Genomic DNA, 26,512 nt, shown 5'->3' with positions numbered 1-26,512 from the left:
CGCACAACCCGCTCGAAACAAGGGTCTCCTACCGTCAGACAAAGTTTTTCTCGTCGCGTGCACGCGTCGGATGTGGGTAAACGCGATTGGTGAACGATCGACCGCCGGGTGACACTTAGCTACGGTGATAAATCCTTCCCTCCCCGTCCCCATCCCCGCGACACGGTAGTTGGCATGTAGGGAAATCGGATCGGAGGAATCGTGTGACCCAGGTGTCGTTCGGTGGATGTTCGCGAAAGGAACCCGGGTTCTTAGTACCCATTGATACAGGGTGTCTTTAACGACTTTAGCCCTAGGAGATAGGGTATCGGAAGGATAACTCTGTCGTTAAGAATCGGTTCTCCCGGTGTGTCGAAAATCGGTGCCGGTCGGTTCGATCGTCCGACGATCGAGAATCCTTGGGGTGTCGATTTGAATTACTTGTCGCGGGTGGCGGTCCCCCATACAGCACAGCTACGACGGTCCCAACGGTGATAAGAGTGCGTGCAGGGTGGGTGTGTGATGCCCTGGTTATGGTTAAGCGTGAGTGAGGTCAGTGGCAAGAGGAGGAGAAGGAGGACTGGAGGCAGCTCGTCGCCGAGGATCGCGTCGTCCGGCTCGTCGTCTAGGTTCTCATCGTGGTCCTGTCAGCCGTGGAGGAGGAGGATCGCCGGTGGCGGTGGTGGTGGTGGCGGTGGTGGTGGTGGTGCTGCTGCTGAGGGAGTAGAGGAAGAAGGGCAGGTGGTGCCGTCGACGCCGACGAGCCGCGCGATCAGCCACCGCGTGCAGTGACGTGCGCCGCGAAAGCCGGCCAGGGGTTGTACTCTTTGGCAGAGCCGCGTGATTATGGTGCACCATCATCGTCACCGCGGCCATCTGGCGAGCCATCATTGCGTCGCGAGGAGGCGAGGAGGCGCGACACCGTCGCTACTCCAGGTGCTGCTGCTGATACTCGGTCTCTGGCTGCCGGTGCTGGACAACGGCGGCCTGGTCCTGGCCTGCGGGCCAGGCAGGGGCGGCGGCCGACGACCGCCACCGAGGAAGCTAACGCCGCTGGTGTTCAAGCAGCATGTGCCGAACGTTAGCGAGAACACGCAGCCGGCGAGCGGGATGAGCGAGGGACGAGTGTCCAGGCATGACTCCAGATTCAGGGACCTGGTGCCCAACTACAACACTGACATCATCTTCAAGGATGAGGAGGGGACCGGCGCTGATCGCCTCATGACGCAGGTGAACTGAACGTCCAATTTACATGTACCTTTTCCGTTTCTTTTGATTCTTTTTTTTCGCTCATTCCCGATGAATTTTCGCCGGTCGCTCGACCGAGCGGCGCACACTTGTAAGATTGCGCGCGTGGAACGCGATACTCGCGGTGTAATCATGCGCCGCCGGGCAAAAATGCGATGAAAAGTCGCTCGCCGGCACCCTCTTTCGTACGGCTTCGAGGAACACGCGGGACCTACGTGGACCCAGGCATGGCGATCAGTCGCTTGGAGGATTCGTCATTTCTCGCGACTCGTTTTCGGATATCGCGAACAGCTCGTTGATAATATCGTGTGTCAACCTGCGATAAAGCCCGGAAAGTCCTTGGAGGAGACCGTCGGTGATTCACTTTGAGGGGTGACACGGACTTTCTTCGCCGCAGTCCGTCGGTATCGTTGCGCACCGCGATGATCCGTAGATTGCCGAGTTTCTCGATCGGTGATCGCTGGGCGTTAGTTTCCCTGCTCGATTCCTTCGGTAGCAGGTATTTAGAGGATTCTAGAAAGAGTGCAGTCAGTGACCTTTACATCTGATTCCGATAATAGTACGGTGATTCACGCGCGAACAATATTCCTGGAACATCTCGTGTATCTACACGTATCTTGGGAATAGAGTTCGAACGTTTGGTGTCCCGGAATCTGATGCTTGGATAAATAAACATCTGAATAGAATTACTGGTCTATCGTAAAACGGTAATAACAAAGCTCCCGGGGATTACCGAGCGAATCACGGGAAATGATCGAGTTTAATCGATCCGCTAACCAATTAAGCTTTGTTGTTTGAAATGACTGATTTCCCCTCTATTAGAGGATTAACAATCTAGATTTATGACAAGAGGTTTGCGTGTTTGTTCCATTTTCATGATGTAACGCGTTTAGCTGTTATTAATCTATCTTCGCCGTTGATTGGCGCCACGCTCGATAACATCTACATGAATATCGCTCGCGAAAACAGCTGTCAGTGACTTTAAATAGCTACCAGCGTTCGTTATCTAAAGAAATTCTCACCTGTTTCGAAGCGGATCGTGATTCATCGTTGTCTCAGTCGATAGTTTGCGAGAACGTTCTGCGCGGAATTAGAATGTTAGAACGCGCGCGCGCGCGTAGGATCGTTGGGATCCCTCGATTCTAAGGAGATTGATTGCGTTTCTCGTTTAAAGTACAGTCTGACGGGCGCGTTAACTGCAGCGACGCGTGTTATTACTTCAACGCGTGTCGCCGTGCTCCGCGGCCGTATGACAAATTAGCTACTGGATGTCGTTAAACGTCGGCAGGTGATTCACGCGAAATGCTATCCGCCCGATAAGAGCCTCAATCGCCTTCTGAATACGTTTCGCGTGTACAGGATCGATAATTGAAACCCGAATACATCATAGGATTCCGTGGGAAATTGTTCTGGCTGTTGGCGATCGGTTCTCAGCTCGTTAACAATAAAACTACCAGACGGGTCAAAATGACCCATTACCGATTTCTTCTTTTAGCAATTATTAAGAGGATAACAGATGTTTTTCTGAGAAATTATTAAAGAATTTATTTAGCAACACGCAATCTGAATGATAAATCAATTAAAGTCTTAATAGATGCACTCTTGAAGTTTTTATAGAGGAATTTCAAAAAGTTAATTTAACTGATCGGCAGTTTTAATATCGAAATCATTTAATCAGATTTCTTGGTTTTCATTGGTCGGACTTATAATTGTACAATCGTTTCCTTTAAGGATTTTGTTTGTTTCCTTTGTCAAATGGAGTGAGATTGTGATATTGAAGGCAGTATATAACATTTATATTTTTTCTACGGAATTGAATTTTTTTAATTACTTATTTGAATGTTTATTATGATAGTCAATAATTAGATCGTAAATTTTTGGACATTAATGGTATTTTTGAATTTGAAAATATGAGGCAGAAGTTATATTGATTAACGTTGATGAGATTTCTAGTTTCCTTTTGTGATGAAGAACCTTTTAGTGGATGAAACGCATTTTTTCCTTTAGTATGGTATTTATAAAATAGCCTACGAAGCTATAAGTTTGCATAGGGTTCCGCAGTCTATTTATAGCATACACCGCCTGAAGTAAGTACATTCACTATTGTCTTGCAGGTCCGTACATAATTTTTGATGTGGTGAAGGTTGGAAATGACGACTGAGTTTATTTATAACTTTACATCTCCAGTCAGTCATTTGTGTATTTATTTAAATATATCATCATTTTTATTAGACATGTTTCTTTAACATATATTGCGTCATATTAGCATTCAGATAATTTTTATTTCTGATTCAAACTTCTAACAAAGTTAAACTTAAATTGAAAGCAATTTCAATTTCAAATATCAATGGCATGCAAAATGTTTCATATTTTAGTGAATCTTCTCATTTTATAACACAAATGCAAGATAATCTCATGTGTTCTACTTTGCATAGTTTTAGGATTGTGCGTTCTTCCTCGTTAAAGTGACAATTGTGCATCCGGATACCTATGCTATTATTATTGATTTTATCCATATTCGATTCTTTTCCGTGTTCAGTGATCACTATTATATGGTATTCTCTTTATAAGAAAATGTCATACAAAAAGAAACCTACTGACCCTCCTAGTACAAGATTATTGTTTCTTAATCAATTTTCTTTCAAATCTAAATTACAAAATTCCATGCAATTACACTTACATAAAAAATTTAAGAAAGTATCAACTTCCTTCTCTTCATCGATTCTCCCAGAAAATCAGAAACTGACACAAACTCTATAAAAATTCCTATACAAACTCACATTTAATATAAAGATAAAAAAAGTCGCAATTACAATTGAAACTTACACTTACCTTCAAAATTACAATCCCAAACTTTCTAACCATTCCAAGTCCACGAAATGTCCACAACTTAACCCAAACCAACTTAAAATCCAACACTGCCATACTTATAATACAATCTCCAATTTCTAATTAGTGCATACAAAACCTTCGCCAGATCCGAAATCATAACTGAAAATGATATAAGATGGGACCAACGGTGATCGGGAGTTGTCGCCACCTGTACCATTCTATAGTCGTTCAATGTACTCCCCGATGTTTATTCCCTGTCCATAGAGCGTCCATTAGTGCTTTATTCATGCAGTTTTTATCGGTGTTTGCCTTCCACTTGGCGCCTCCGCGAAGCGTGAAACGATTCTCCTAACTCCGGGCCCGTTGTATTCCAATTTGTAAGTCCCACGTTCGTGAGACGCGGCGAACAAAAGGGATGCGCGGCGCCGCGCCGCGCCGCGCCGGTTTCCGCTCGTAAACCATCCCCGGGTGGAAGGATCGTGGCCAGCCGGCGCGGCGGCTTTCCCTCCGCGCGTGTTTACCCGCGTTTCGCAAAACCTCGGGGCCCTACCGTTTCGTCGTATAGACACGGGGCCTCAGCGGGGTGAACGTTGAACCGGCGCCGAATCTGTCGGCCCGACGTCGATGCCGTTTCACTCGTTCAAATATTATTTCAAGATTTGCCGTTTCCGCACGAATAAAGGTCGTATAGAGCGAGGGACGTGTTTTCGTGGAGATTCGTGGAAATTGCAAGTATTGGAAATTGTATACGTAAAATAGTGTAGAGTTCGCCCTTTCTCATTTTCAAAGGTTTTCTTTATACTCGAGTAAAAAGTCAATTCACACATGAAAAGTAGAATTATAAGATTATTTGACACGAGGTTTGCGGACTTTTATTGTACATTTTGTATTCTGTTGTTCCATATTATTATATATTCGTCGCATTGCATCAATCAAAATCGACGTAAACATTTAGCAAATAATGTTTATACAATTTGATATGCGCCAAAGACGCGTTTCGTAAACCTAGTGCTAAGATTCTACTCACTTTGGTGAATCCTATTCACGTTAAGGATTGTTGATTTAAGTTGATTTCAAGTCAAGCCTTTAAATTAATATCTGAACGTATGAAAAAATGAACTTATACACAGCTATATGAACGACTCAAATGTACAGGCAGATTATTTGATGTACGACTAAACATTAATTCCAATATATATATTTTTTAATTGCATTTTAATACTAGACCTACCGTATCAGTTTTTATTTTATGATTTTGTAATTGTTGATATTTTAAAAGTATTTAACACTAAACATACGGGAACTTTATACATAATTATACCGATCGTAACCGGCCAAATAATTGGTTATGAAAGAAAAGTAAACAAGTTAGAATATAAACTTACAAACAATACAATTATAAACATTTCTCAATTCTTTTGAATCCAAATTAAATATAATTCTTCTATTATCATTTATGATACTTTAAATCAAACATATAGTATGCTGAGAATTCTTTCCTTTTCTCGATAAATTATTAACGACAAAGTAGTGGTATCGATCATAGTTATGACATAAATCGTAGGACAAGGGGTTAATAAAGGAAATAGAATTTAATGTAAGATTATTGAATTTAAAAATATCCTTATTTATATGCAATTCATGATCACTAAAGACATTATAGTGAAATTCTTATTTAACACTAAAACTATCAAACAGGTCAAAATAATGTATTCTTAATTTCCTCCTTTCACAATTATTAAAAGATAACAGATGTTTCTATGAAAAATCATTAAAGAAATTTATTTAGCAATACGCAAACTGAATTATAAATCGATCAAAGTTCCAATAAATGCACTCTTGGAGTTTCTATATGGAAATTTCAAAACGTTAATTTAGCTGTTCGGTAGTTTTAGTGTTAAAACAGTAAATTGTAGTTTCCTCGCACGGAGAACCGAAGGTATCGACAGCGTCGGTTCGCCGGGCGCTCGTCCGCCAGCGATGGCGCGAACCGGCGTATCGAACGCCTCGCCTCACCAGGCGTCGATGTCTCCGAAAAGCGCGAGCAAAAGGATCCGTCGCTGACTTGCCGGCGCGCTCGTTAACGCCGTGTTTTGCGGGCATGAATCTCATGTCAGACGAGGATACGGTTCTTCCTCGCGATCGTAAAGCGACGGTACCACGGCCAATTAGCCGGGCTCACTGACAAATTTAAGTACAACGAATAACGCAACGTTCTTGCAACTTTCGACTCGCGCCGGCAAAAACCGCCGCGACCGGCCGGCCGGCTCGGGAATCGAATGCATTCCGAAAAGTATTTCGCGTTGATTTACGTCCGCCGGATCGTTAGGTGTTTGTAATTTAAAGCATACGAATTACTTTTATTAACGAAGGGGGCGTTCCTTTAATGGCGTCGGGTACATGTTCACGTTGGCGGAACTGTATTTTTTCAAGCACATTTCAGTAGCTAGTGATTAGCTGTCATATTTTTGTAATATATTCTCTGTTTCTGCGCATTTCAACGCGACGAAAACGAATTGAAAAATTGTTAAGTGTTGTTAACTCGTATGATTCCTTTCGCAGTTACAGTTGACAGAATTGCTTTATTTCAAATGCTGGATGTCTATATTTATTATTCAATGTTAACACGACTAATTAGTATTGATATATGTTTATAAGTTGCGGTGTTAAGTTTAGATTAAATTTCTACGTTTGTCTTTTAAAGAACATCATTAAATATTAGTTGAAATTAACGGTCGCATTGGAATGTTATGAAAAGGTTATTGAAACAACATACAGCTTTCATTTTCTTTATTATAAGCATTTGAATAGATTGCTTAAATATAAAATACTTTTTTATAAGGATTATAAAAGAGCATTTGTTGAGACTCCGATCTTTCGGTGCCTGACAGCTTCTTAAAAAGTGAACGACTCATTAGTCGCTGCAATAATTTCATTAAATTCAGTTGAAGAGGCAACAATTATTCGCTGCACGTTATATTACCCACCAAAAACAGTTTCCCCAATTATCAGAATGACACCGCCGGCAATTTGCCAACGCAAAGCGACCAAGCAGTACACGAAACCACCGTCGTTCAAACGGTCGTACCTCTTAAACCGTTAACAGCTTTTCGAATCGGACAATGAATAATTTATCAGCCGATCCAATAATTTCCAATTAGCTTGTAAATACAGTCGGAGCTTCCGTTGCACGGAAGAAACGCTTCGTTACGGGACGAAAGGGACACTTGTAAAGAATTGCCGAGCGGTAGCGAACGCACCGCGCAAGAAACAAAAGGGTTGACCAGAGACCGAGCAGGGAGGGCAAATTGCTGGTAGTTCTGGTTCCCTGGCCTTTTCGTCCTGCATCGGCTGAGGTCACACGAGCACATAATAGTTCGAAAATGTTAAAACCGCGAGCCATTATAAAATCATATTTTCAGATTTGTTAGAAATAACTCTTTGATCTATGATTTATTTCTCAGCTACAATCAATACAGCTATTCCAACATCAATAATTTATTGAAAAAGGAAAAAACTTTTAGGCATATTCAACGTCTGCGTTTGCGAAGTATAATAATCGATGATAGAAGAATAATATTTAATTTGAATACAAAAAAGTTGAGTAATTTTGATATTGTACTAGTTACATTCTATTTGAAATTTTCTCCACGAGTCTGATACGTTATTTTGAGGCAAGGCATTAATGAAATTTGGAATATTAACACTGCAACTACCGAGCGATTGATATGATTAATATGTAATATGGTAAAATTGTAACAATAGTTGCGTAATGGGAAAATTAAAACCCGTCATTTTGACTGGTACGTAGTTCTATTGTCAATCCTTGATTTTTTGCACTCCGAAATGTTCTTAATGTTCACCTTGAAACTTATATCAACGTCGTTTCATTTAATTATAGGTGGAATATGGTATTTTAATAATTTGAGTGCCCAGCATATTTTCTTAATATCTATCGAAATTGCGGGGTAAAAGCTATAGTACGAAGAATATTATAATGGTTTTAAATAAATTAAACACACTTAAGACCACGGACACCATTCGTGACCAAGCGTTTATGATATAATGATGTTGGCGTCGTGGTGTTGACTCTTCAATCAATTCTTTTATTCTGCGTTTTTAGCATATACGGTAATGGAAGTATCGACTCTCACCACTCAAATGGTTAATTTATTCAGGAACACGTGGGAAATATCGGGGTAGTAATTTTATACGACATAATTACAAAATTGTAAATAATTATAGTAAAAATTGGTAAAATAAGTAGATATTAGAATATAATTGAACGCCGGAAAGTGAGTTTTTTTATGGTTTAACGATATATGTAGCTGGTACCGTAAGTAAAAACGATTTACTCGGATCTACTTCGGATCTCAATGTTATAACACTTTCGCCTTAATTTTCGAAAACAAATCCATGCAAAAATATTACAATATTAAAATTCGAATAAACACAAATATTTCAGCTGCTAACACAAGAAATTCGATTTGTTTCGAGAACCCGATCTAACCCGACTCAATCCTCAGATTCCTAAGATTTTCGGATTTGTATACCCCTCTAGTTAATACGTGGGTTACTACAAAAGTTCCGGGAAAGAACGAGAAACTTTTCCAAACTTATCAAACGTCCATTCTGGGTAAATTGTAAAGTACGTTGGAGATATTAAAAAAAGATTGTTTCCAAATTAATCTCCTTCAATATCAATACATCTTCCAATATTATATCGCTTCTAAAGCGGTTCTACAGCTATTTTTCAGTTCTTCATTTCAGTTACGGTTCTCAAAACAATAAACCTTTACGAAAATAACGAACAACTGAACAATAGCAGATTCCCAAAACATTTGCGGCGACCTATCGTCATTTCAACGCTCGCATGACCCCGGACTTCTTCGTGGTTGTCCTCGTAATTGCGCGAGCCGGACCGAGCGCGCAGGTCGCGCGGAATAAATAGGGGAAAAAGCGCGTACCGCGCGCCAGCTCTAAGTGATTGTGGGTAGGTTTATGGCGGCTATAACCAGTGTTTGGTTTGGCGCGTTAAAGCTCCCCCAATTACGGCAAATAAACCTAATGGCCGTGCTTCCCTCGTTCCATCCGCCCCCTACCCCTCTTGCTCCGTCTCTTTCCCACCCGCGGAGAGGGCCGGCGATACGATTGCCTTCGGGATCCTCCGATTTCTCGATATCGATCTCTCTCCCTGTCGTCGAAATCGATCTTCCGCTCTGGCGAACTTTCGAGCGTCGATCGTTCTTTTCAACGTGAGAAAGTTCGAACGTCTCGGTTCCGGCGAGTGATAAATGAAACGATCGCGCGGATGATCGATTGATATCCGATACGAGCGGCGTCATCTATCAATTATATCGATCCGTCGCGCTGTAACGTGTTAATTGTACGCGCGGCACTGTGATAATTAAGATTTACCTTTCTAGTGTCGCGCATTTATGATCGTTTCTCGGTTGAATTTTGGTTCGATGATTTTGAACTGGGGTCTGTTGTGAAACCAAAATTAACGCTACACGTACCGGCGTGATTAGAAAATAAAAGTAAACAGGTTGGATAATATATTTTTCGTAGCGATGATAAAATTAAAAAACTAATTTAAAACTAATTTATCGGACAATATAAGAAATGATATACAGATAATGGGCAAAGAAAAATTCAGAGTTTTCAATCGAATTTTGAAACCGGTCATTTGATCGGTCGCGGTACGTTTAGAATTAATATTGAAAGTTTGGTGAAACATAATGAATTCGAGCGAATTTTTTATTGGGGGTATGTTCTATTTGGTTTTGTTTTATTATAGCTTTATTATTGATACTAGTATTTTAAAAGTGAAATGATTTTTTAACTCTTCGCTCTTGAAGTTTTTTCTCATTGATATTACCAGCAACTCGAAAGAATTTTAATGGAAAAAGCATATTAACATATTAATAAATGACACTTTTGTTATGATAGTTTTGTTGTTCAAAATGTTATATTTAATGACACCATTTTACAGTTTGTAATGACAAAATTTAAATGGCTCTGCTCTAGACCCCTCGAATTCAAAGAGTCAATATTTTATTGATATTTAAGGTTCGAATTAATTTATTAAATAATTTAGGATGATTAGATAGTTTTTATTGTGAATTTAGGGCAGAATTTTTGGAAGGTTTAGAAACACCGTACTAATGGCGTGTCGGATTGTACATGTTCTTCGTTCCATATGTTCGCCATTTTGGTTTGTATCTCTATAATATTTGAAAGGAAACTTTTTCAAATTTATGTAGCAAATAAACATTAACCTTATTTTTGCAAATACAATATTCTTTAATATAAAATGAATAAAGTACTTAGAATAGTATAAATAGAATATTTAAAAAATTGATTCTCTAGTGTTATAACCTCAGAAGTGACACGAAACATTTTCTAACGGGAAAGAAGAAACCTAAACTTGATTAAACCCTTAACATTAATTTTCATTTGACGAAAACCGCAGCTCAAATCTCCTATTCATCCTGGAATTTGGGTCGAATCGGATATTTCTCATTTTTCAGTTTCTCACTTATGAAACGAACATTTTTCAGTTAAAAAGAATATTTGTTGTATAGCTGAATGTGTATTAATAAGCAATTTATAAAAAAAATCTTGATTCTAAGTTTTAACTATTAATTTTTCGTTGTTAAATCTAAACTGATCCAATTCGCCTCTATCTACCATATTGTCTACCAACTCAGAACATTCTCAAACACAAAAAAAATTGACCGCCCTCAGCGGTCGCCGCCCGACAAAAAAAATCGAGCCTCATTTCCATCGAATAGCCTTCATCTGGCGTCTCATTGTGAATTAACAGAACCGCGATCTCGCGGCTCCGATGATCGAGACGATCGCGGCGCGATAAGGAATAGCACACGGGAGCAAACCGAGGTTGCAGTCGGTCGCAGTGACTTACAACTGGTGTCCGATGACGGGCAATGACCAACCAGGTAACCCGATAAGCGCACGTGGCGCCATGCGATATGTTTTTTGAGCCTGCGGAGGAACTGTGATCGGCGCGATCGTGCGCAACCGACGTCGACAACGTTATCGTTCGCGTCGAAGGATCGAGAGACGATACTATGCAAAGTCAAGGTGAACGTTGCGGAATTCGAAACCCATTGAGTTATCGACGTCGTGTCGGCTGAACGTGTTAGAAGCTGCGACGAATGGCTGCGAATAGGTGGAAGAGGTAGCTGGGATAAAAATTTAAGAAGTGAGTTTGTTTTTAATGGCAAAATGGGTAATTTAACATTTTGTTTTGGGAATAAGACAAGTTAATGAGAAACTATTCTACTTATTTAGACAATAGGTCTTTTGTTTTCTTTTTTATCAATGGATGCAGGAACGTAGGTATTTGGTAGTTGAATTGTTTAAATTTTGATGAGTCTTTATGCTTGTGTCTTTTGTTTGAGGCTCTTTAATTTTTAGAAATAATTGAATCGAGCTGATGGAATGTCGGTTTGTTGGAGCGTTTCTGAAGTAGAATTTAAAATTGAATTCAATATATTTATGAATATTTTAGTTGAATTATTGAGTTAATGAAAATTTCATAATTCTATAGCGTATATGTTGTAACATGGAATTTATTGTATATAAAATAAGTAGGGTGTAATTATTGGTAATTAATTAAAAAAATGTATTATGTTGGTAAAGTGATATTACATTTTTTAGTTTGTGATTAGATTTTTTATTAAATGACTATGTAAGTATTATAATATTGTGCATTTATTACATCCATTGTTTTAAATGTTATTTTATTCCACACCTGCTATGCTATTTTGTTATTCTATCTTCAAACTCAATGTTGTAAACTGTTTTAAATTTGCATACACCTTGCGAGCCAACATTCCTCGGAGGTTTTCAATTGTCTTGAGATCTATAGAACGCACGAGCCACTGCGACCATTCAATATCTCTTTTTTGAAGCAATCCTAAAGTTAATTACCTATTATGAATATTCACCGTATCGTACTGAAATATCTGTTTATCAGAATCAAATTTATCTAGTTACGAGAATCAATATATTCTCCAACAATTAGAATATGCTCCTTCAAACTGTAGCAAATAAAAATATTTCCAAAAATTTCAGTTGTCAGTAACCAATTCCTCATTTAATTCAAATCAAACCGAGTGAAGCTTAAGTCACCTAAATTTATCTTTTAATCTTTATCCTACTGAAATATCTGTTTAACAAAATCAAATGAACCTAGTGACGAGAATCAATATGTTCTCCAACAATTAGAATAATTTCCTTCAAAACGTAGCAAATTAAAAATTCCAACCCAAAAATGCTGACTCTCGATAACCAATTGAATTCGTGAAAACGACACAAATTCACTTTTCCACCTTATCCATATAAATTACTGATGTAATCGTATTCAGTCTCAAATCTTTTTATTAATATTAAAAATGTACACGCAATGACGATGTATGTGTAACCAATGCTTACAACAAGAGTCAACAAGGTAGACAGTAAATGAATGAAGAAAGATGAAAAGGAAGATTGATATTCTCGCAACATTGATTGGTTGACGTGTGCTGTTTTGGAATTCATAGCTTCAATTCTTTATTTAATTCAACTCAAACCAAATGAAACTTCAGTTACATAAATTTATAACCAGGAAACAGCGCGAACGGTGCAGCTCCGAGACAACCGTTGCACAAAATTAGAATTCAACTAGACGGGCAAACATTCCAAAGAAACCGAGAAGGTTTTTAAACGAGCTACTCTTTATCATTCCATCAATAACAGCATCCACGTAACTCACCTCGAGGAACGATCGCTACAAGCTAGGCCAGAAATCGATTTGAGAAATAAAGCCGGCAATCATTCCAGCCGGTGGCAAGTTGACATTTAACGGTACAAAATGTATTGTCGCGTTTCAAATTTGCATCGATCAAGATTACGCGGGTATCAGCGCAATGGAGAGGGTCGCGTTATCGTGCGGCTCGCGAGACCGCGTGAAATCTTGCGGTCCTGTTGCCAATGCGTTACGCCACGCTGATAAATCGTTACGCGATTGTCCGCTGGACAGCGTCCGGTACACCTATTGGCCAGTCAAGGAACGGAAAATAAATAGTTATGACGTGCAATCGGTCGTATGAAACGTGGCTCATAAATTCTCGCGAGCGCTAGTCCGCGAGTCGTGCCAGTGCGGCGCGCGTAACGCTACAACCCCTGGCGGAAACTGATCCAACGTCATAATCCCCATTGCCTTGGATTTCTTTTTTAAATAAGCTCAACAGAGATATTTTGTTGTTGATAATTAATTATAAAAAGAGGAAAATTCTACAGTTATTCTATGTTTACGATTACTCGGAAGTATTACAATTAATAATAGAAAAATAATGTTCAATTATGACTTAACCCCTTGCCCTATGATTTCTTTCTCGATCGAGTTCACCAGAAATATTTTATTTTTCGTAATTCATACAAAAAAACATTCAACGGTTATTGTATGTCTGCGTTTACTCGGAAGCATGACAATTAACCCCTCGTGGACGAGGATTTTTGAAAATTCTAAAGACCTTTTTCATAAGAAGATAATTTACAGGTGGAATTCTTAAATACTAAAACACAAGAAACTGTACATTGATCTTTTGGTATTTAAGTAATAAAATTACTGTCTTCGAATTTTTTATTTTAAATACCTATCAGAAATAATTGATTATATAATTAATATAATTATTTCAGTTTATTTAAAGTTACCGGGAAGCTGCCTCTTTTTTACACAAGTATGAAACAATATGTCATGCTAACAGAAAATGCAAGTACTCACTGTCACGGGATGTTAATAAATTGACTTCTCAGTAATTTTATTTTACTTCTATCTCTTTTTTCCTCCGTTTTCTTTCATTTCCTAGACTCGTTGCTTTTCCCTCTTGCGCAAAACTGATTTATCGGTTGTTGCGGCGCCGCGGATCGAGGACACTCTTTAAACGTAATTAATAAATCGTTGTCGAATCGTAACCGCACCGCACGGAACGGTTGTACGATAAATGGTCAATAAAGTCGATGTTTGACAGTGAACATTGCGGCGCATTCATTATGGGAAAGGGGCGTCAATCACGTTCGTATGCAACAATCATTGCGGTACTCTTTTATGCGCAGCAAGAATTTTCTGCGGTGTTCCTTGACACCTCCGCTGAATCGTTTTTCGTGTTATTTATCTCCGTTACGAAATCAGATTGCTTGCAGAATTTCTTGTTAAACCGTTCGCTTTTCATGCTTGTCTAACAATAAGGTTCATGCATTAACTCGAACACAATTAACGTGTCATAGCAATTTATTTGGTTGTCAGTCCGTAATTTTTTTCTGTTTTCGCATGGTTGCATTTGTTATGTAATCGTGTTCATTCTATCTTCAAAAGGTAAATTTACGTTTAACATAATTGTTATTTTACCAAAAATGGGTGAATTTTTGTAAATTACTTTTAATACATATATTTCTTTGCTTTCATTGTCAACATTAGAACTACCGCACCCGTCAAAATGGCGGGTTTCAGTTTTCTTATTTCGTAATTATTGATACCTTAAAAGTGTTAAATATCTGAAATGATGTTACAAATAAATACTCGAATACTATAATCAATATATGAAGAGACCGAAAAAATACAATTATATAACGACACTCTAATTTGCAAGTCTACTTATGATATAATAGTCCAATGAGAAGCTACAATAAACAATAAATTGTCACTCAAATTAATCACCAAGTATACTACCGATCCATCATCACCAATTACATAGCGAATATATCCACCAAAAACATAAATTATTTATCCCTGCAAACTTTTGCTTAACATCGCAACGGTCCACGTCAAACACGATTTCTCTTCACCGTTGATGAATTGGACAAGCCGTTCGCCGGGTGAAAAGTCGATACCAGATAAATATCAAGTAGTATCCTGAAAACGCGGTGGCTCCGGCGTTCGACGGATAACTTATTACAGACGCGGTTCCGTGCCGCGTTTTACTAATGCCTCGCGCGGGATTAGCGTTCGCCTTAAAATCCTCCTTGCTTCTTCCTCGCCGTTATCTTCGCAGCCGTAACCTCGTAAATCCACGGGCATTTGTTTCCTGCGGTTGGACGTCTCGGGGTTACCTCCGTTAACCCCGATGCGATCGTTCATGCGTTTACAGCGACAAATCGCTGCCTCTTTCTCGTTTCTTCCTCTGTCCCCTCTTCTCTCCTCCCAGCGAGATTTCTCTCCCCTTTCTCTCTCTCTCTCTCTCTCTCTCTCTTGTTTGATCCTCCATCTTCGTTCTTTTGGGTCCGCGCCGTGGAAATCGTTTCACGCTGCTGTCTGCCGAACCGATCTCGGACTCCATCGACGCGATGCTTCACTGGAATCAGATCCCGGGAGTCCCGCTGAATTCGAGGTATTCGTGGAACGCCGGATAATCTGCGTCGATAAGTAAACGCTTGATAATAAAGCGACTGATAGTGCCGGGAACGTAGGGCTTGATATTAGCACGGTTTAATCTTTGGTCGTGTAGCATTCGTCGGAGCACCATCGTCGTCTGTGAGTCTCGCGGGTTGATTGCGAGATTTTGGAGTAATGGATATTCAGGTAGTTTGTATTGTTAGATCATTTGATGGCTAGGAACTCGGCTGATTTCAGTTTTCATTCTTTTTCAGCTAATTTTCTGTTGGTTTTGTTTGCTAATACTTGATATTTTTGATTGCTAATTTATTATTTGAGAGTACAGATAATTAATTTTAACTACGAAACTGTGAACTAGGCAAACTCCTCTTGCTTCCATGACGTTCCGTTACATAGACGTCATCTGTCAATTAGTTTTGGGGAATAGCTTTGTGTTTTATTGAGATTTTCGATGGATTTTTGGGAGTTACTGTGGTGTTTGTTTCAAAGATGTGAAGAATGTTTTGGAGTATGATGATTTTTATGAAATAGATTAATTGGATTTTAATTAGAACAGTTGCTTCGTTGTTCAATGCTGGACAGTTTAATTGGTTAGGTTTAATGTTTCCATCTATTTGTAGAACATGTAGAGTTTCAATCTTGTTTCATTGTATTGATGGAAGAAAAGATTATCAAAATAGTATAAGCTTCTGACTTTCTTCAAAATACATACTACCATAGAAAAATGATAATTACATCATTGGTTTCTTGTTTATACATTATTTCCATTTAATAACTCATGATAATTGTTCTACATCAATATCTATTCTGAAGAAAGTCAAAAGCTCATACTACTTCATTATCCATCATTCTCCATCACCGTCCGCCATATCTAAAACGAAAAATGGCGGTAAAATGCCTCGAATTCAAACCACATTACCAAACTTCAAACAAACAAGAATTACATACAGCTTTCTTATTAAACCCACAATACACAAAAATGGTACCACCGCAACTTTAAGAGACTTCCGAAAATCTTAAATCCCAAAGCAATTTCACGTAACCACCATCGAACTAGACCTACCGAACTTTCAATACTGCAACATCCAATACTTCCCAAGGTGTCACGATAAACCATCCAGCAACCCGAACGAACAATGTCCACGCGAGCCTATCTCGTACATCAATAGAAACACAGGCCGTGTTCTCGAGTAACAAATTCGTAATACTATAAGAGAAGTAACCAGCGGGAATCCTGGTCGTTATTCATCCGTCGTGTCGATCGAGAGGTGCGAGGTATGCCTATCTCGATGTGCACGGCGCTTAAAGTAGAAACCGCAGACCAGGATGCGTATAGACACCGAAGGAGCACGAAGCGAAAGCCTTCGGTACTCCTTCGTCTTTCTTTCTTCCCCTTGGGTCATCCTTTCTCTCTCGCTCCTTCGTTCTCTGCCTCACCTCCCCCCCTTCCCCTTTCTGTCTCCGTCTTCGCAGCATGTTCGATTATATGTGGGATAATACGGTGAGAACAAGAGGGACAAAGAGGCAACGAGGAGGAAGAGCCTATATGGAAAAGGGACGGAGCGAGGGCAGAGAGCAAGTGAAAATGAGAGAGAGAAAGAGAGGGACGTAATCTGGTTGGTCCACCGAGTTTCAACGGGGAAAGGATAAAAGGAAGGGCCGGAGGGCCTCGAGGCGGCCGCCATAATGCATCGTGAGAAGTGTGCATGGGGTCAAACGGGTCAAAAGAACGTCATGGCGCTGCTCGTTCCTATGGCGGAGCACCGCGTCCGACGCGTTGAAACCCCCTCGTCGATGCTTGCTCGCTTTTGCGTCGAACCCCTCGGATAACGTGACGCGCGGGACGACTTCATCGCGATTAACACTAGAACTACCGTTCCAGTTAAAATGGCAGGTTTTTTTTGTTTCGCGATTATTGATATCTTGAAGGCATTGAATATCCGAAATGATTTTGGGAACAATTTCATTTGAATCTTGTAATGAGTATCTGAAAAAGTTGAGAATAATGTATTGTTAGAATTTTTATACGGGTTACAGATCAACTGTGTTGAATGCTCGGTAGTTCTACTGTTAATTAACGCTAAACAAAGTACCAGTCAAAATTATTGGTTTCGACTTTCTCGTTTCGCGGTTATTGATATCTTGAAAGCATTGAATATTCGAAATCGTTTTGGAAATAGTTTCATTTGAATGTTGTAATGAGTATATAAAGAAACCGAAAATAATTTACTGTAACAATTTTTATAGGGATCACATATCAATTGTGGTAAATGCTCAGTAGTTCTGGTGTTAAGGGAGGACACCACCTAGGGGCGTCCTACATAACTAAATAGAATATTGTTTTTAATTTGATTTTAGATTTGTATTAGGTCGGTACATATGAAATGTCGGATTTGCAGGAAAAGGAAATCTTATTTGATGTTCCAAAAGACGTTTATTCAAATAAAATATGCTCCAATTGATTCAATATACTTCTGCCAATGTATTTTATTGATTATATTCCTTTTCTGAAAAATTCTGAATGTTTAGAATTAATAAATTCTAAAGACATCGTTAGAAACTACTGTTTTGGGTTTACCAACTGGCTCATTTCACAAAGAAGTATCACAAAGTTTCGCAAATCCATGCTACACCTTTCTTTCATTCACAGTATTGTTCCCAAATGATTTGTTTATATTTTCAGCGGTTTTGCAGCATTGTTTCCAAGTTTGAATACACATAAGAAAATAACACGAATGTTAGCGATGTTAGCGAAAACTTGTTTGTGAAATGTTACTCTGATAACAGACAATGAAACTGTTTCAGAGGTTATATGAAAACCAAATGAATAGTCACAATATGAGTATAAACATTTACGAGTAAGAAAAATCCGTCATTTCAAATGCGCCAACTTCATATTACACATATCTAAAAGGTCACATTAACAACAGAATTAACGAGCATTTAATTCGATTGATATGTAACCCCTATAAAAATTGTCCTAATAGATTTTTTTCGATTTCTTCAGACATCCATTATAGTATTCAAATGAAGCTATTTATTTTCAAAATCATTTCGAATATTCAATGTTTTTACCCCTTGCCTTATAACCTGTTAGACTGGTAGCGAAGGTTTTAAAGAGAATTCAGTAAAGATAAATATTACTCGATTCTTTTGTATTCTGTTATCAATCATTATACTTTAGAGCAAACATAGAAATACAATACACCTAAAATTTTTTGCTTCTTATAATGAATTATTAATGGCAAATAATTGTCGAAAATGATAAATTTTACAACACACCCGAAAATCATACAAATCGATGAAGACGTAGATTTCCGATTCATCCATTATACAAAATATTATATTATCGTATTCACTATAGATCATATTATCCCTTTGCACTCATAAGGTGACTCTCAGTCACCATCCAATTTGATATAACAAAATCACAAAGTGTTATATATAATATTAAGTTTTGTATGGTGCATCAATACGTGAAATATTTCTATAAAACAGCTTTGTTTCTTAATACACGTATGTTTTTCCATTATTTCGTTTCAAATAATGTCGTCTATGTTTCATCGGAAAATGTCGAATATTTCTAGTGAAAAGCTTCCGAGTGCAAAGGGTTATTAGCAAAAAACCGTGTACCGCGGTCGAGCCGTCCTGGCTTGTCGCGTCGCGGGTAGTGCGAGGTCGTTGCCGTGAATGGGGTAGTCCGCCGCGGAGAAGAAAGTTCAGCAAAATATGGGACGGTCTTCGCTGTAAAATGATCTTCCCGACCACTTCCTTCCTCCCGTCGCGATCGGGGATCCGATGACCAGTTTGAGGTCGGCGATGACCGACGTGGGAAAGGATCGTCACTGGCTGGTCTTCCTTTGGCCCATCGCGCTCTCCAGCTCGCTCCTCTTTTTTTTCCCCTCTTCGATCCTTCTTATTGTTTCTCCTCGCTCTCTCGTCCACCTCTCCCTCTTATTCTTCATCCTGTGCGCGGTAGAACGGTGATTGCCGTTGATCCGCGTCGTCGTCGTCGTCGTCGTCGTCACGATACACGTCGGCCTTTATTGTTAGCACAGTGATGTTGCAATTATCCGGCATGCCCGATTAACGCGTTCTCTACCAGCATCGAATATTTGCGACGTTGATTTGCGAATTTGACGATCAATGTTTCATGTTCTGAGCAAATAAAAGTAAACTAAATTTAGGGTAGTCTGAGGAAAATCGAATCAATCCAAGTTTAGTAACGAGAAACTAATAGTTAAAACTTAGAATCAACATTTTTTTTCATAAATTTGTTATTAATACACATTCAGCTTCAATATCATAATCAGTAAACAACATTTTTTTATTGAAAAATCTTCGTTTTATAAGCAAAACTGAAAAATGAGAATTATCTGATTCTTCCTAAATTCCGGTAATTTAATATTGTAACGTATGGTGCAATGTGGAAGAAGTTGCGGAGATTTTCTTTCTTGATTATTATTTATATTTTGGAAAAACGATATATTTTATTTAAGAAAGTATTATAATTACGGTGATTGTTATTGAGAGAGACGCTGGTAGCGAATGGCTTGACGGGTCATAGAATCGGCAATAATTGGTTCGTAGAATCAAATTTACTTTATTTATTTGTTTCCCATGTAATTATTTATTTTGATCGCACTATTCCGAATCTTTTATGTAAAAATAGAAAAGCATGATTCAGTTTATGAGCTGAAACGAAAGAAGCGCGATCAACGCGTAGATCGATACATCAACGCTGTGATCGATACAACTGCTTTGCCATCAATAATGTACTGGAAAGAGAGGAAAATCCTAGGCATATTCTACGTATACGTACGCTCTAAAGTATAATTATTGGTCACAGTACAGAGTTGAGTGCTATTTACTGCTTGTTAAATTGCGTTTAACGCTAGGTTTCCGGAACGCGTCAATTTAACGCATACTGAACTTTATGGACATTACTTGGTAAACGATTATGTCGGTCTAGATAGATACGTATAAACGAACATCAATCTTTTTACGAACAATAGAATAAACCGTTCAATAAAGTCCATAAACCTAGCAATAAAATCTTCACCTCAAGTTTAACCTCTTGCCATGTAATATCGAGTCATAATCGTGAAGAAGTTTTCAAACGGAAGTTACAAAAATTAAATATTACTCAATTATTTTGAGTTCGAATGAAATATTATGTTTTTGTTACTAATTGTCATGTTCTAAAGTAAAGGTGAGTACAAATACATTAGGAAGTTTTCCTAGTTCTGCGTCAAATTATTCAGAACAAATTTATCCTAACAGTTGTGAAAGAAATCCTAGAGCAAAGGATTAACATGTTATAAAGCAAGGGGTTGAACACCCCATTTGCCTCGGTCCAAAAACCCGGATAATCAAAATTCTACTGCATAACTTATCAATTTCTTAGCATTACTGCCTGCGGGAGCCGCGGCATGCTTTGTTAATCTTGCAAATTCGTCGGTGTGGTGTTCCGCAATTTGCTCGTGTTCTATTACGCGGTGTTGGGGGTATAACTTCTTATAGCGCGGAGAGAACGACCGAAGAAAGTCCTGGGGCCAGTGCGCAATTGATATTTATACTTACAACGCTATTATACGCGACCATAAAAATTCGTCGTTCGTGTTTTGGTTTATCGTGTCGGCGATCATCGGGGCTCGATATACTTAAACTGCGAAGAAGACGATACACTTAACCGGGCGGATGGGCGAACGAGAGAGCGCGAGATGGCGGTAATGTTTGGAGAGAGGTTAGGTTAATACAATGTTTCAAAACTGAAGGACCGGGTCGATGCGACGATCGGAGCTTGACGGTCCGCATGTAATAACCGGTTATAAAATTCGACCGTAAAGGATGATGAAACGAAATTCCGCGGAATTCCGTGGCGTTTGCGGGCCCCGGGTCACCGAGGAATTATTAATGACGCGAAAACCGCCGACGAAATTTTCATTCACGATCCAATTTATGCACAGGCCGCGACAAACGTCGTGGCTGCCTTATTTCCGCGCCTCGACACTTGCAAATTGCGATCCACCCCGAATTTCTCGTGCGTGTCTTTGCGTGCGTGTCGGCGCGCCACTCTACTTGACACCTCGTTCCCTTCGACAATCGTCGCTGGCCAGGCCTGCGACGCACGGATACGCAAAAATGCATTGACGGTTAAATATTGTATATAGTACTCGGAGAGTCTTTGAATCGATTACCGAAGCTTTGAAGTTTATGTTTTTTATTCACTTCGATGTTTTGCGGAATTCTGGTTTTTGCAAATTATTCATTGGATTTTGAATGTTTAAGTTTTAGTTGCTTATGGTAAGGGTTTTGTAGAAGTGAAACCCTTTGCACTGGACAATATGTTTCGTTAGAAATACTCATTGTTTCCTGCTGAAATATTGAGAATATTATTGGAATTAATATAAAGGAAAATTTTATGTAAATTGTAGGTGAGAAGTATGTTATTTCTATGGTTGATACCTAATATAGAATCGAATATTGTATTTAAAAGATAATTCTCCTGTATTGAATTAAATAGCGACTCCCGAGTGCAAGGGGATGATTGTCATTAATGCACTTTTGGCAATATTTTCTGAAAATGTGTTAAATTTCATTTCCCTTATTATTTTTTAATATAATTGAGTCTACTTTTCAGTACTCCGATACATTTCTAAAAATATAAATTGACTTCATATATTTTCCGATCCTTTCGCTCAAATAAAGTAAAGTAATATATTGGAAAATATAATTAGCGTGTCTGTAGGAATTATTTTTTATTCCCTTGAAAATAAATATCGTAATTATTAGAATGTGGTGGATCGGACGACATTGAGTCGCATTCCCTCGACCGATTATTGTGTTCCTAATAAAGATCGTATTTTACAAAACCGAATACCAATTATTTGAAATCGTACTTTTCCGCGGTGCACTGTGCGGCGCAGTGGTTAATAAATAAACAAATAACTGTATAATTCATGGTACAAGCCTATTGTGCATTGTGCAGACGGCAGCTTCTACTCACCGAAGCAACGGCCCTTACAGTAACACAATGTCCTATCTGTTGCAATGCATTATGGCCTGGGGTTCCAATGCGCTGTCCCGAGTATGCGTATTACACGTAGCTGTTCAGGTACGCGCAGAATTATTTGCATTATGTGATCTTTATACAACGTACCCGAGAGCAAAATCCGTTGCCCGAGAGATTGTTCGGCAAACGTGTATGAAACGTTTTAACCGGCTCGTTAAATATCTCGTGCATCGGTGACAACTCACAGGAAGAAAGATCTGGAATGAGATGTTTCCTGGTCCCACGATTGATAAATAAGGGCTCGCAATGTTAACACTGGAACAACCAAGCGTTTAACATGATTAATATGTAATACATCTAAAAATTGTAATGATAGATTTTTTTTAGGTTTTTTTCATAAACAACTATTTATTTTTCAAGTCATTATGGATATTTAATGCTTTGAAAGTGTCAATAATTGGGAAATAAGCAAACTGAAGCCCGTCATTTTGACAGGTGTGGTTGTTTTAGTGTCAAGTAACAGGAAATTAATATTCACCCTTCTTTATGTAATATCGAAGATGAATTATTTTAGTGGCGCTGAACAAGTAATAGCATTTTTTTAGCGAAAACATCAGAACTCAGTCACAGGATAATAAATTTTGGGATTTCAATTTTAAAGTTTCTTTATTTTAAGGAAATATTTTTCTTCTATTTTTAACATATTTTCAATATTGCGGGAATTTCCCATTTGGTTAATGGAATTCATATGTGAATTACAGACTTCATAACAGTATAGTCATCAGTTGCCATTATATTAATATATCCAATAAAATTTAATCGGCTTTCCGCTTCATTTGCATCTTAATGCAACCCGTCATGGAGTAAACAAATTATTCTTAAAGACTATACACACCAAAATCTGCACTTATATTTAATTTGATCATTAAAATCTATAAACACTTATCGAAGCCGGAAATTAAAAAAATTATGAAACTTCGTGTAAAATAGAGTAGCTCAAGCCTAATACATTGCAATTTTTTACATTCCGAATTTCATATTGAAGTGGTTAAACCACCCCTAGAAAAAATTCAAATTTCTCTTTCTCCTGGATTATCTTGGGAACGATAAGAGACAGCAAAATAGAGTTTCAACAAAAAACAAATTATCTTTTCACTTGTATAAAATTTCAAAATAAAATTGTTCAAAATTTCGTTTTAAAGGGGTGCTTTCACCCCTTCAGAGTGAAACTAGACACGAAGAAAAAGTTGCAGTGTATTAGCCTTGTCTCACCCTAATTACACACAAGGTTTTATAATTTTTCGAATATCCAGGTTCAACAACTTCTCTTGTTACTCCATTTCCAAAATGAACGGCATAATTATGAGAAAAACTATGTTCCTGATAAGCCACCGCGTCCAGTCCGTCCTGTGGCAGTTCGATCGGGCCCTCGGTTTATGGCGGTCGCGTGTTCGGCGTAGGTGGGCAAGTAGGAACAAGCGGCGAACAACGCGCTTATTCAAATACATTCAATTAATTTCCATAGGAAGACAACAATGGCTTCCACGGCGTGTAATCGTCGTCGACGATATGGCTCGGCTGGTATATGCCTACGTTTCGTGGGACCGTACTAACGGCATTAAATCTTCACCGTCTTACTTATCTCGAATCTGTTCGCGAAATATTATCCCCCCACCCTCCCCACCCCTTCGCCCCCTCCCCACGCACCCCCGTTGGCCCCACGCGTCAATAAACCACCGGCCAGGGTCGTTTGTAACTTTGTATGACTCTGAGGTTCAGGGAGCGGACATTTTCGATTTTATCGCGGCGCGGGTATCGTGGTCATCGCTTTTTATTATTTTCAATAACTCGCCGGGGAAGGATGAACGCGTGTGCTCGGCGAGTTGCTGACAAGGCTGCGCGTTCTTATTCTGGATAAGCATTTGTGGGAAACTGATTTCCTTTTTTCTTTTTGTTGGTTCGTGTTTGTGCCTCCGTTTCGATGGTTATTTTATTTGGAGACTTTATTGGGTAACGCTAGAGCTACCGAGGGTTTCATGTGTTTAACCTTTTATAAGACGAATTTCCATGACTATAATAAAATGTTGATAGTATAAAATTAATAAATATCAACCTGTGAATATAAATTAACAATGTAGTAGTTTTAATAATTTTATTGAAGAAAATATGTCTTGTAATTTTTAAGTTACAATGACGTTGAACCTTCACGATTAAGCGTATGAAAGTTTAAGTTAATTAAGAATTTGATTTTATTCGTCACATTGTTATGCGAAGTGAAACGAATCAACAAGTTTCCAATATAACGGGACGTGACTTTAAAGTCACGCGGGCCTTTAAAGAGTTAATATGTAGGCTACATAAAAATTATAACAGTAGATTTATTTCGGTTTCTCCGGATGTTCGTTATAGTGTTCGAGTGAATTTAGTTATTTTTAAAGTTATTTAGTCTTTAAAAAGAAAAATTACTATTACATTTTTAATACGTGCATTAACTATTCAATGTAAAATTACGAATAAATAAATAAGTAAATGCTAGGTTGGGCGAAAGGTTTCGGCTTTCCTTAAAGATGCAATAACACGCGCTGACCAACCCAATAGTATAAATTTAACCCTTTGCCTTATAACAACGCGTCAGACCCATAGTGAAGATTTTAAAAAGAATGTAACAAGTCTAAATAGTACAGAATTCTTTTGAATTCAAATTAAATATTATTCTTCTGATAACAATAATAATACTTTAGAGCAAACGTAGACGTAGAATGTGTATAAAATTTTTCTATTTTCTCTATAAGTTATTAGTGGTTAAGTAATTCCATCAATCTCAGTCGAGAAATAAATCACAGGACAAGGGGCTAATGTAGTGTAATTCATAGTTTCGATCACTTCGGTTCTTCCCATTCACCCTAATAATATTACTTTAACACAGCTCAATTCAATATTTTAATCACACCAGCATCTCGTGCAACGCAATAAAAAAATTCTATATCACATCGATTTCACATTTACAAATCTCGCATTAAATTCCCTTCTTCGAAACTGATCCAACTTCTTTCTACTTGCACTACTTCCTTCGACATCCATGCTAACAAAAAATCCGATCGTCAGTGTCGGTCACGTTTCAACTCCTACTATATATACCTATCATACACGGTACATATAAAACTCGCGGCTTAGCGAAAGGGTGAAAGACGGCGAACAAGTTAATTAATGAGTCCGAGGCGATCTAACCGGCGTTCGTTAAGGGTTGGACGGCAGTAGGACGTTCCCGGAGCGAGACCGTGAATCCGATGACCGGTCGAGTGTCCCGGTTTTACAGCCAACGCGCCGGTTAGTCGCGTAATTGTAGGCAATTCGCAATTAAATCCCCTTTTTCTCGGGCACGGTCGTCCGATATAATTAATCGTCTCCCGTTCGGGGTATCCCGAAGGTATTCCGCGAGGTGTACGCGCCGTTCGCGGTGCACGAAAGGGTGGAGGGAAGCGCGAAAGACGAGGACAGAGAGGAGAAGAGGCGAGAGACGACGAGAGGGAGAAAGAGGGGCAGAGATATCGGCGTAGCTAGAGCTGTGAATGGCTACGCCCTTGATGGAACGGAAGAGGAGCAACCGGGGAGCGGGGGCACGAGAGGGGCGGTTAATTAATGGGGCGGCAACCGACCACTTCCCTTGTACGTTTACTCCTTCTACCTCTTTCCGGCTCGTTCCCCGCTTTCTGATTAGTACTTAACCCTCCGACGGCGGATGCTTTCGACGACTTCGCGAGCACCGGTGTTTCGGGCTATTTAGCTTGTTGTTTGTTCGGTTCTTTCTTTTTGGGTACTTTGATTTTTAACTCGCTGCTCCATGATTTGTTTTTCGACTATAATCGGTACTACTTTGTCATTAATGCTTGAATTACTGAGCATTTAATATGACTCATATGTAATCTTTATAAAAATTGTGACAATAGATTGTTTTCGGTTTCTTCCGATGTTCGTTGTAGTATTCGAGTGAAACTACTTATTTTCGAAATCCTGTTGGGCATTCAATATTCTGGAGA

The 26,512-nt window shown here is 38.9% G+C and overlaps 1 protein-coding gene across 1 annotated transcript in view; it reads left to right on the top strand.

The window, feature by feature from the left end:
- Positions 1 to 798: 798 nt before the first annotated feature.
- Positions 799 to 26,512, top strand: part of hh (hedgehog signaling protein) — a 94,377-nt gene continuing 68,663 nt past the window's right edge. Inside the window, exon 1 of the mRNA XM_031973595.2 lies at positions 799 to 1,209. Coding sequence (XP_031829455.2) covers positions 826 to 1,209 — 384 coding nt within the window. The 5' untranslated portion in view covers positions 799 to 825. The remainder of the gene's footprint in view (positions 1,210 to 26,512) is intronic.

Source organism: Nomia melanderi, chromosome 13, assembly GCF_051020985.1.
Source record: "Nomia melanderi isolate GNS246 chromosome 13, iyNomMela1, whole genome shotgun sequence".
NCBI lineage: Eukaryota > Metazoa > Arthropoda > Insecta > Hymenoptera > Halictidae > Nomia > Nomia melanderi.
The sequence above is the reverse complement of the archived record's forward strand: the minus strand, read 5'-3'. Positions and strand labels throughout refer to the sequence as shown.